The 12,879-nt window shown below is 49.7% G+C and overlaps 1 protein-coding gene across 14 annotated transcripts in view; it reads left to right on the top strand.

Annotated features, from left to right (window-relative positions):
- LOC119973345 (mucin-2-like) overlaps positions 1-12,879 on the top strand; it is a 186,120-nt gene that overhangs the window by 53,781 nt on the left and 119,460 nt on the right. For all 14 annotated transcript variants that reach the window (XM_038811279.1, XM_038811274.1, XM_038811268.1 and 11 more), the window contains exons 29-31: positions 11-88; positions 3,582-3,638; positions 7,123-7,164. In XM_038811279.1, coding sequence (XP_038667207.1) covers positions 11-88; positions 3,582-3,638; positions 7,123-7,164 — 177 coding nt within the window. The remainder of the gene's footprint in view (positions 1-10; positions 89-3,581; positions 3,639-7,122; positions 7,165-12,879) is intronic.

The raw sequence follows: 12,879 nt of genomic DNA, 5'->3' as shown, positions 1-12,879 counted from the left end.
TGTTCAATAGGACTAACAACTACAACAAGCACTATTTCATTTCCGGATACAACACCAATCGTAACAACGTCCACAACAACTATTAAAGGTCTCTTCTTTTGCAATTAAAAAAAAAATTCTAGAGTATCATGTTGCCCATTCTCTTGCTTTAAGGTCAGAGAATCACTGGGGGGACGCGAGAATCGCATCTCGCCACCCCGGCTTACCTATTCTCCGGTGCCGATTCTCGGGTGCCCACGGATTGCCGCCGCGTCGCTTGAGGGGTCGTTGAAAGCGCCCCCACTCCCGGCGATTCTTCGGGCCCCAATGGGCCGAGTGGCCGCTGAGTTTGCCTGAGTCCCGCCGGCGTGGGTTACTCAAGTCCCACACGGCGGGACTTGGAAGGTGCGTCTGCGGGGGCCGTCCTGGAGGGGGTTGGGGGGATCTGACCCCGGGGGGGGGGGTGGGGGGCCCATGGTGGCCTGGCCTGCGATTGTGGCCTACCGATTGGCAGCGGGCTGGTTCCATGGTGGCCTATGTTCCTCCGCGCCAGGCCACTGTAGGGCTCCGCCATATTGCCTGGGGGCCGGCGCGGAGACGGGAACCCCTGCGCATGCGCGGAATCACACCGGCTATTCCGCGCATGCGTGAACTCACGCCTGTCGTTCCACGCCAGCTGGAGCTGCGGAGACCACTGTGACACCGACCTAGCCCCCTAGGAAGGGGAGCATTCCTTAATATCAGGGACCATTGACACCAGAGTGGTTGGCGCCGGTTTTCACGCCAGCATCAGAACTTGGCTGCGGGATTCGAGAATCCCGGCCATGATTTCTTTTAATTTAAAAAATATAATTTTATTGGAATGATTGTTTTTTTCATATTTAGAATGGTGATAAAGTTGACTTCCCCAGTATCAGCAGCATGTATCTGCTGAAGAGGTACAGTGCAGGGCAGGTGCAAAATAAAATCCTTTCTGCTCTTGTATTATTTGAACAATACAATAGGATTCATGTTAGGTTGCTTCAGAAAGATCTTTATCGTATTTAACATTTGTTTGAGTCACTAATTCTTACATACTATTGAATGTATAGTGCCAGTACTGTTAGGATACATCCAGGTATTTTGTGCCATTGTGGAATTAACTGCGTAAAATGACAGGCTAGACTGCAACAAATTAAATAGTGTGTCAAATGAATCAGTTTCGTAGCTATGCGCTAAAGGGAACAACATATTGTTTCTAACTTGTATTATTAGTTAAACTTAGATCGCTGGACTGCTGTTCTTTTTTCCCCCTGACAAATTCTGGGTGTTCATATTAGAGTTAGCTTTCCTCAGCCAGGCAAATTAAAGGGATTCAACAACTTAGTTCAGATTCAATGGGTTTGGGAAGAGAATTTATCAGCGTTGCTGCTTCTAATCACCATCTGAGAACCCCTGTTGGAAGCCCATATGAGTGGGACATAGATTGAGAATAGACTAGGCTCAGAAATGATGACCACCCTGCAAGCAAATAGCCTATGACAATTCACTGTTGAAGCATATTCTCTTCTAAAGCACCTCATCCAAGAGCTTCCCCGAACCTTCTGGTCTCCCGGATCCCTCGTGTGCCAAGGCAAAGACTCTACGGCAATTTCCCAGGAGGTTTCACCTTCTGATGGACAAATCCCCCGAACTCGGGGATCCTCTGAAAAAGTCTCCAACTCACTTTGGACGTTTCCAATTTTATTTCCCTGGGTTATTAGCCAGATATTGCCCCCTTGCTCAAAAAAGGTTGTAAGAACAAGCTCAGCAAATACAGACCAGTGGGTTTAACTTCAGTGATGGGGAAGCTTCTAGAAACAATTGCTCGGGATCGAATTAGTAGTCACGTGGAAAAATGTGAGCCAGCATGGATTTCTAAAGGGTAAATCATGTTTCATGAACTTGGAAGAGGTAATAGAAAGGGTCGATGAGGGTAATGATGTTGATGTGGTGTACATGGACTTTCAAACGGCATTCAATACAGTTCCACACTAGTGAGAAATGTTATAACTCATGCAATAAAAGAAAGTAGCAAATGGATACCAAAAACAGAGTAATGTTCAATGGATATTTTTTGGGCTGCAGGAAGGTTTGTAGTTGAGTTCCGCAGGGGTTGGTATTGGGACCCTTGCTCTTCCTGATATATATTAATGATCTAGTTCTCGGTGTGCAGGGGAGAATGTCAAAGTTTGTGGATGACACAAAACTTGGAATCATTGTAAACTGAGAGGAGTGTAGAACTTGAAAAGGATATAGACAAGTTGGTGCAGTGGGAAGGCAGATGAAGTTCAGTGCGAAGAAGGATGAGGAGATGCATTTTGGTAGGACGAACATGGACAGAGAATATAAAATAAGAGGTACAGTTCTTAAAGGGGCACAGGAGCAGAGGCATTTGAGTATATATGTACATAGATCATTAAAGGTGGCAGGACAGGTGGAGAGAGCAGTTAACGAAGTATATAGTATCCTGAGCTTTATTAATAAGAGGATAGAGTACAAAAGTAAAGAGGTTATGCTGCACTTACACAAGACACTAGTTAGACCTCAGTTGAAGTATTGTGTGCAGTTTTGAGCGCCACACTACATGGATGATGTGAATTCACTGGAGGGAGTGCAGAGAGGATTTCCAAGAATGGTTTGATGCTTTGACCCGCCAGACGCATTGACCTCTCCTCTGATGCGTAAAACTCTCCTCTGATGCTTTGACCTCTCCTCTGATACTTTGACCTCTCCTCTGATGCTTTGACCTCTCCTTCGATGCCTTGACCTCTCCTTGGATGATTGACTCCTCCCCCCGCCTCTTGACTCTTCCCTCAACATTTTGACTCTCCCCTCGATGTTTTGACTCCCCCTCGACGTTTTGACTCCCCCCTTGACATTTTGTCTCCCTCCTTGAAGCTTTGACTCCAACCCTGACACTTTGACTCCCACCGATCCTTTGACTCCACACAATGCTCTTATGCCTCCGGACCCTCCGGTTCTCTCCCACCCTCTGACTCCTCTCCCTGAATCAACCTCACCACCCTACGCCCTATTATCCCACCGCCGCCAACTGACCCCCTACCGCCTGACACCCCATTGTTCATCAACACACTTAAAAACTATTTAAATGTTCAAAGGATTTTCGGATTGTTACTGAGTGCAGATTCACCAAAATACGACAACTAGTAGCATAAAAACGTGGACGTGGCTTGGTTTCCCCATCAATCCTGCGCTATGAGGATGGACTGTGAAAGAGGTACATACTGCTTTTCTGAAGCAATGCAGTTTGGAAATCTGTGCCAGAAATGCGCACCTCCAATTTAGGGCAAACAAATCTGACAGTGATTGCCCCTCTTTGGAACATTCAACTGTATGAGTTTCAATACTTGGGAGAAATTGAGGTGCATTTCCTTCTCCGTTCCCTTCTAGGTACTAGGTCTGTTGCTCCCATGGCAAGAAGGGTTCTCAATATTTTGTTCTCCCAGGCCATTTCCAGGGAACATTACCACAATCAGATAATCTGTTCAAAGGTGCATGTACTTGTCCCAAAAATGTAACCAATGCTTTAATCAGTTTTGTTTTTTTAAATTGCTGTTTAGCACCATCCACAACAACAGTGATGACAACACCTATAACTACTACAACCTACAATATTGGTAAATTATGATTACATTTTGTTTTTAAAACAATTCTGACTCAGTTACCTTGAAATTATTACCCACAATAATGGTAATCGGAAGTTCCTACTTTTCTTTGTTACTTACTTATATATACTTATATATATTACTTACTTACTTATGCATATTTATATACATTACTTATGTAAATTACTTACTTACATTTTTTTACATTTCAAGCATTAAGGGTGTGATCTACTGACCCCTCCCTGCGGAATCAGAGCGGGACACCGCAAATAAATGCCGGGAGAGACCTACCTGGGATCCCCAATGGCCGCAATGCCTCGCGAGATCTAACCAGATTTTGCGAGATGACACGCTCTGGGTCCCACCCATTGTGAGTTAACCATGCTGACGCCGGATCTCACCGGCTTCTGGCAACTATCGGCCTCCCCAAGGAGACCTCAGCCTGACATCCCTTACCGCTTGCCACACAAATGTCTCCCAGGCCATTGGAGGCCTCTGCGTGGTCAGGGACAGGGCAGGTGGCACCGTGGCTCCCCCCTGGTACCCCCTGGTACCTTGGCATTGCCACCCTGGCACTGTCAGGAGCACAGCCCCAGGGTGCCAGGGTGGCAGTGCCAGGGTTCCCAGATGCCAAGGTGGCACTGCCAAGGGTCAGAGCCTTAGGGAGGCCATTCCCATGAAAGGAGGGATGTGGGTGGTATGAATTCTGGAGGGGTGAAAGTTGGGTATGTATGGGCTTCTGGAAGGTTGGGGGGGGTGAAGAGTGGGGGACCTGAAAGGGAGAGGACCCTTAAGAAGGTGTGGGAAGGCCTGGAAAGAAGGCCCCTCATTGATCCCATATCGGGGTGTCCTCACTTGCGGGGGGGGGGGGGGGGGGGGGGGGTGTGTTGGAATGTGATGCTCATGTGTGAGGGTGACATTGCTTGTGCATTGGGGTTGTTGGGAACCCTCAAGCTCACTTAGAAATCGGGACACCCTTTCAAAGTGCTGGTTGATTACTGAGGAGCCAGTCTGGCCAGCGAGTTCAACTTCCTGGTGATGAAAAGAATTCGAAGGAGGCAATCTAACTGAATTGCAACAGAGTCCCTTCTTGAGCATGTTTAGCCATATGCCTCCTGGCACTTACATCGAACAGGACTCTATTACAGTCCTGGGCCTCAGCAGGAATGCCCTGCCAAGGCAAGTCCCACTTAGTCCTGCATTGAGGATCTCCGCTCACGAGAACTACTCAGTGCAGGAGGAAATCGGGACGCCACTTTTAAATGTGCACTGATCTCTCGACCTCCCCTGACATGTCCTCGGGTCCCGCAAAGCCCCAACTCATCTATAAGGGGGTCTTTGGGCCCCTGCACACCTCACTTCACACAGGAAGAGCACCCCCAGGCCCAATCTCTGGTGCAGGCACAATGCCAGCCTGGCACCTTGGCACTGCCAACCTGGCACTGCAACTGGCAGTACCACCCAGGAACCTTGGCAGTGCCAGGCTGGCAGTGCCACGGTACCCAGGTGGCACCAACAGCACAAGGGTGCCATCCTGCTCAGAGGGCAATTACCTGGGCACCTCCGATCCCCTGGGAGACCCTCCCAAGTGCCGTTTTGCCTTGTACTTGGGGACGAGGTCTGAACGGCTCCCACCTAAGGGGCAAAATTCTCCCCTAGCCAGCGGGGTGGGGGGTCCCGGTGTAGCGGAGTGGCGCCAACCACTCCGGCGTCGGGCCTCTCCAAAGGTGCGGAATTCTCTGCACATTTAGGGGCTAGGCCCGCGCTGGAGTGGCTCCCGCTCCGCCGATGGCACCAAAACTGGCGCCAATGGCCTTTGGCGCTATGCCGGCCGGCGTCGGGGATGGCTGAAAGGCCTTCGCCGGTCTGCGCATGCGCCGGTGCGTCAGCGGCCGCTGACGTCACCACCGGCGCATGCCGGCGCATGCGCGTTGGAGGGGGTCTCTTCCGCCTCCGCCATGGTGGAGGCCGTGGCAGTGGTGGAAGAAAAAGAGTGCCCCCACGGCACTGGCCCGCCCGCCGATCGGTGGGCCCCGATCGCGGGCCAGGCCACCGTGGGGGCACCCCCCGGGGTCCGATCGGCCCGGGCCCCCCCAGGATCCCGGGGGCCTGCTCGCGCTGCCAATCCCGCCGGCACAGAGGTGGTTTAAACCACGTCGGCGGGATTGGCCTGTCAGCGGCGAGACTTCGGGCCATCACGGGCTGGAGAATCGCCGTGGGGAGCACGGCGATCGGGGCACGCCGATCGGCGGGGTGTGATTCCCGCTCCCGCCGATTCCCGGGTGACGGAGAATTCCGGCCACGGCGGGGGCGGGATTTACGCCGGTCCTGGGCGATTCCCCGACCCTGCGGGGGTTGGAGAATTCCGCCCAAGGTATCCAAGGCGAAGGGGATCCCAACGTCTCGGGTCGATCAGCCGAGCTGCATATTCGAGTGAGACTAGCTACTCACTGTAATATGCAGGTTTGCCAAATGCGGATCCTGCCCACAATGGCCAGAAATCAGATCCCGACGTCTCACGGGATTCCATTAGAACTGGCAAAGTGTGGCCAGCCCAGTAAAGCCTAGAAGAGGCCTCTCCCAGCATTTACCGGCCGCGTCACACCCCTGTTTGGGTGGGACACGGCAGTACATCGCACCCTAAGCGTGTGCTAGGCCGGAGAGAAACTCCGCAGGGCCCAAAATAATAATGTGTGGTTAGATAGAGGAAGTAGCCGACAGAGCCAGGGACAAATGCCCAGCCAAACCCGTCGGAAATGATACTTGGAAACGTTTCTGGAAAATCGCGCCTGAAACCTTTTTATTTCCACAATGCAATCCGCTCTGCAAGCTGCCATGAAAAGATAGTTTGTTGCAGCTTTGTGTGAACGGATACAGCCAATTTTGGAAGTTCAGCCGCACAAATTCTCCAGACACTCCATCAGGACAGGTGCACGATGAAGTGAAGCTTCTTCCTGCCAATCCGGTCTTGACAGGTCCAGCGATGGAATCCTTTGAATAATCAGGAACATGATCCATTCCCGTAAAGGCGCAACAGGAAATCAGGGCAGCGCGTGGCTGGAGTAGCCCTCGGCCCTCATCAGCTAAAGACTAAAATGAACAATGGGTTTTTCATTCCTTGCACAGAGCCAGTCGACCAGCCGGTTAGAAATTTATCCGTGAGGAAATGCTTGTTCTTTTGGAGACAAACATAAAACTGCGGGGGCTGGAAATCTGAAACAAAATCAAAAAATGCTGCATACATTCAGCTCATCAAGCAACATCTGTGCAAAGGAAAAAAAATGACAACTGTTCAGAGATTACCTTTATTAGAATGTCTGACAATGTTGTGTAAAATTAACTTTTGAGAATTCCAGTTTAGGTTATTTATCACAAAAAATATATAATTACGAGTAGAATGTCCTCATCATTTATGCTGATAGTTGAAACTCTCTCGACAGAGTAGCATTTATTAGTTAGACTGTAAAGGCTCTGAATGTTTGTTTTTTTCCTTCAGAGGAAACAACGACGACAACAATGCGCCAAAAAAGCACAACTGGTAAGTGATGCCGCCCTGCTTAGAATGACATAGCACGTAGCAGACCCTTCATCCCATCAGGCTGGATTTTCTCTCTGGGCATGGGAAATAGGGGTCAGGACTATTTCTGGGCACCAAACCTGTCCCTGGGCAGAAACAGTCACTCACATCTGATTTTCCCCATGACAGCCAATTAATGGGCAAAGAGAAGGTTCGCTGTCCAATTAATAATAGCGGACGTGGTCCTGAAGCTGGAGGGACAATTTAAAGGCCGTATCCAGCTTGAGAGAAGTAGCTGACTGTAATGGAAGGCAAGAGAAGGTGCTTCAACGGCCCTCTCTCAATTTTTTTAAATCGTTAACTAAAAAGTAGGTTGGGCATCCGGGCCACCACTGTAAAGGGTAAGAGAAGCCCTTCTCCAGGACAAATTGTGGCTGATCCTGCACCTGCACAGACATGGATTGCCTTTCGGCCTGTGTGGAATCCTGGCCTCCATGGCCTACCACCAGATGCCTCCCTCTTCAGGCACTTAAACTGGTCTGCCACAAGCGGGAATCTGATCAGCCACCTTTCATTGGTCCTCAGAGGGAGAGAAAAGAGCTAACGTTTCGAGTCCAATGACTCTTTGTCAAAGCTTTGACAAAGAGTCATTGGACTCGAAACGTTAGCTCTTTTCTCTCCCCACAGATGCTGCCAGACCTGCTGAGATTTTCCAGCATTTTCTCTTTTGTTTCAGATTCCAGCATCCGCAGTAATTTGCTTTTATTGAATTGGTTCTCTTTGGCTGGAGGTGATTGTGGCATAGTGCTAATATCGCTAGATTAGTAATCCAAAGGCCTAGGCTAATGCCCTGGGGACTTGGATTCAAATCCCACTGTAGCAGTTGGTGGAATTTGAATTCAGTTAATAAGATCTGGAATTGAAAGTTATTCTTGTCAAAGTATCATTAATTGTGAAAAACACCTGGCCGCACTGATATCCTTTAGGGAAGAATCTCTGCTGTCCTTATCTACTCTGGCCTCCGACTCCAGACCCACAGAAATGTAGTGAACTCTTAATTGCCCTTTGGTTTACTCAGTCAGTTCAAGGGCAATTAGAGATGGGTAACAAATGCTGGACTTGCCAGAGGCACCCACATCCCATCAGAGAATAAAATAAATTTCACTCTGAAACCATGGGCGGGATTCTCTATAAATGCAGCTATGTCCCCACGCCAGCGGGAAAACCGGCGCCAATGACTCCAGCGTCAACGGCCCCCGAAAGTGAGGAATTCTCGCCTTTCTAGGGGGCGAGGTTGTCGCCGGAGTCGTTCCTGCTGCTCCAGCCGGCGGCGAAGGGCCGGCACGAGTTTGCACATGTGTGGAACGGCCGGTGTGATCTCACGCCTGCGTGGACCGGCCGGCGTATTTCTGCGCATGCGCGGGGGTTCCCTTCTCCGATGCGCCCCCCCCCCCCGGGTAATATGGCGGAGTCATACAGGGGCCCGCCGCGGAGGAAAGAAGGCCCCTACAGAACCAGCCTGCTAGGCCCCGATCGCGGGTCAGGCCACCATGGGGCCTCTCTCCCCCCCCCCCCCCCCCCCCCCCCCCCCCCCCCGGGGTTGCCCCCCCCCCCCCCCCCCCGCACTGCCTCCGCACATTTACCAGCCAGGTCCAACCGTCTGTGAGGTGAGTAATTCACGCCGGCGGGACTGGGCAAAACATTGCGGACACTCAGCCCATTGGGGCCCTAGAGAATCGCTGGGGGGGGGGGGGGGGGGGCACTGTCAATGGCCCCCGACCGGCGTGGCGGGAATCCTGCTAGCCCCCAAAAAACGGTGCTGGAGAATAGGGCAGCTGGCGGTGGGGCAGGATTTGCGCCTCCCCCCGATAATTCAGGTTGGAGAATACCGGCCCATATACCTGGGTAGGTCATCTCCCTCCCAATCCCCCCTCTGCAAGATGACTCGGAGGCGGGATGGAGCTGGGGAATTGGAAGGAGATTGGTGTATTTTTATCTCTTCCCTCACTTCCAAAGGTCCAGCCCAACTGGCAGAATTTTCTGTGCTGAAGACTAAGTGTGGTGGCCTGCATGGAAAGCTGGAGTGATCCCTTTGGGCAGTGGTTTGGATTCTCGTGCTAGATCTTATGCTTTTCAGTCTAATGTTTATGCCTCAATGAGGAGCTCGTTGGATGTCGTGGCGGAGCAGGCAGGGATTTGTCCGGCCTGCCATTACCTCATGGGATTGATGAATTTAAACGGCACCCAAATACACATTCTCTCACTGCAACCAGGTGTGTTGTAAACTTCAGCTTCTCAATGGGGGTCCAAAAGAACTGAATCCGTGGCCTACCTGGGATTATCCTCTAGGTACAAAGGAAAGGCGAGAGGCCCTTTCGCCTTTGAATGGGAGCAGGAAATCCAGCAACCTGACAATTCTGACCTGGGAGGGCGGTCAGCGAGGATGTCATTCGGAAAAGGACCATCCTGCACGAAAGGGATGGATAATCTGATGCAAACTGCAAAGGTAAGTAAACATTCCCCTCATTCCAAACTCACGCTCTCATGAGGGCATCACAAAGCCTAATGCCTAGAGTCCACAGGATGTCACACATCGCCAGCAGATAAGAAATCACTACTGAATGTCTACCAACCACTTTTCAAATCAACATCCCATGTAAAATCCTGCACCAACGGCATCTTAATCCCATACTGGGGAAGGCTCAGCACCCACAAGAGACATGCATACTTCTGAACTGCTCTTTCATCCATAGAACTCATAGTCAATCCATCTGCGTTGATGCACAAGGCGATTGCCACAACAAAAGGGAGAGATCAATGGTCAGAGGGAGGATTCCAGAGTTGAGGGGCATCTCCTTCTACAAGGAACAGTTCACAGAGCTGGTTGGAGGGGGTAGGGATTGTTCTTTGTGTGGAAGTTGAGCTTGGCCTCACAAAGAACCAGTGAGGGTCAATCCATTACAGTCAACTACTCGTGATCTCTTTTCCAATTCCAGCCACCAGCAAGGAAACGCAGGGGGAGATTTCCAGCATGATCCTCAGCCTCAGTCCCAGCCCCAACTTATGTGAGGATTCTGAGGAAGCACCTGAATGAGACCCTTCATTGCTTCCACCTGCACCCGCCACCAGGGTAGATACACACACCTCAGGTGGCCCTAGTTCTAGAGTAGGCTCAGATTCGCAATCTGGTGATCACCTAACAAATATGGGTTCACAGCAGGTGGAGGCAGTGACGGCCAAGGCTTCTGAAACTCAGAAGACTGATGGAGACCAGGTCCCTACTGAGTCAGAGTCTGATGATGGATCTCTGGAAAGGACACTGAGAAGAATGGTGAAATGTAGAGACAGGCAAGAAACCTCAGGCAGGGTTGTCAGAGCCATCAGCAGACTGCAACAAAGAATTGAGGTGTCCATCCATGGTCTATGATGGCTCTGGAATGAGTGCATCAAATCTCTATTGGAAGGGCGGTGGCCACATTGGATCTTTGTAATCCAGTAATCTTTGCTGGATTTATGCTTGGACCTGCATCCATCACTCTAGCCATGGGTGCATTAAGCAGTTGCTACGTGACAAGGAGAAGGGGCACCTCAGCCTCCCTCCAGGTGCCATGCTCTTCAAGGAGAGGGAGGGACCCTCAGCAACCCAAAGGGAGGAGGAGTATCAGACAGAACACCAAGGTCATCAACCCAGATGTCTTCAAGGATGTTCTGTCACTTCAAATCTCGACTCGCTGTGACCACATCAACTCCTGCAAGTCAAGCCGAGGAGAGTGCATCTCTCCCTGGAACAGGAGACATTAAGCTGACCAGCTTCAGAGAACATATGCCAAAGTCATCTTAGACAACAGGGTGTAGTAGTCAGCGTGCTGTCTCCACTTCTGTTGCAATGTTGGGGCTGCACCTACATGTAACTGTGGAGTTAAGAAAATTAAGAAGTTGTGAATTCACAATGGTGGCACAGTTGTGCTATTGCTGTATGTACTTTTCACTTTTGTAAATATATTTAGTCCTTATCCTTCGTCAAGTCTCAGGCATTTAAAGGCTCATAGATGTGAAGTAATGTTCAGAGTTCCTCCAAGGGTTCTAAACCCCCCCCCCCCTCCCCGAGTTATCTCCCATCTTGTCCCTCTGTTCCATGAGATTCCATTTAATCTCATAACAGTCAATCACTTTTAGTTCAACATACGCGGCACAATCAAAGGCAGTTCCTGTGTGAAACGGATGGTTGGTCAGTACATAGGTAATCTTTGCATCTGAGATTCGCCTTGTGTGACTTCATGAGAATTGTTTTTGGAAGGTTAGTGATTATCCTGATGCTGGCACGCTGTTCTTTGTGGATGTTGTAAGCATTTATTGTGTCCCATGTTGGATCCTTTTCAAAGGCTTTTATTTTATGACTGAGAGGTTTTGGTAAAAGTATTAATCATCATTGAGTGCCGTTGTATTTTCTGCAGCCCTGAAGTGTTAGCTCATCTCTGCTTCTAAGGCTCAACATTACTATTTTATTGGTTCCCACTCTCCCCGATGCTGAGCATGCAAGTTGGTTCCTCTCGGTGCCGTGTCTGCTGGATGTGTATGAGTGTCTAATGTCAGAGGTGTGTTCTCATCCTGATGAAGCCATTCAATGGCCCGTGAGGATGTTACTTTGCTCCTCATTGTCTGCCCAGCATTACGTTATGGAATCCTTCTTTGAGTTAATAGAATGCTAATCGATATGGGATTTCATCACAAATCTGTGCAATGTCTTAGGGTTCATAGCAAGCATTGATCTTTGTGAGATGGAGAATATCGCGGACTGTAATAGTACGAAAGCGATGCTCCAGCACATCTCTCAAATACTCAGCGCTGTCTATGCAGGGAGCACTTTATCGACTGCTGTGCTAAAACTGACTGGGTTACATCTCTCCCAAATGCCAAGGCAAAGCACGATGTAAACTTGACAGGCTTGCAATGTGTACAGGTACATGAGTGATTGACAATAGCTGGATGCTCAACCACGCCATGTGAGCACCAAACCAGCATAACTGAGAGGTTTGCATCCATGCTGTTGTATTACAGATCACTGCAGCCTGAAGTCGGATGACATCTTGGGGCTCAGTATAAAAATATGGCCTGTGTATTAATCATGCGTGAGAGCTGGCGTTTGCTGAGATGGTGCTGCCAGACACAGCTCCATCTTCAGATGGTCATGTCATAGCCAGTGATAGATGGTTTTCCTCTTAGATCTTACTTGTTAAACTCCTGTCATACTTGATTGACTGCACAATGTGTGTGATTGTGTTTCTGCCTCCTGAAGGCTGCCATGACCATTGACATTTGAGCTCCATGGTTGAAAAGACTTCACTAAGTGTAGTTACTTATTGGCATGTGCTAGCGGAGTGCTTATATCATCACACAGAGGCCACATGCTCCCTAGGCTACTTCACCTTCCAAGGATGTCCCAATCATTCAAGATTCAAGCTGATTTTCACTTCCTCTGCAATTATTTTCAGATTGTGAGATGTTGATGATGACAATTAAGGTTTTATTGTCTCTGCTGCATCGATGCATGAGGAAAACTGTACTCATATCAACTTGTCTTTACCTGATTCTTCTTGGAATCTTGTAGCTAAGAGCTTGTCATAGGCATGCTTCCTGCATCGTTCACGTGCAAAGGCATCCTTGTGTGGTTTGTATGAATCCTTGTCCTCTACAAATTTATCATCTTCAGCATCTTCCTCACAGGAGGAAATGTCT

Source organism: Scyliorhinus canicula, chromosome 11, assembly GCF_902713615.1.
Source record: "Scyliorhinus canicula chromosome 11, sScyCan1.1, whole genome shotgun sequence".
Lineage (NCBI taxonomy): Eukaryota > Metazoa > Chordata > Chondrichthyes > Carcharhiniformes > Scyliorhinidae > Scyliorhinus > Scyliorhinus canicula.
The sequence above is the reverse complement of the archived record's forward strand: the minus strand, read 5'-3'. Positions and strand labels throughout refer to the sequence as shown.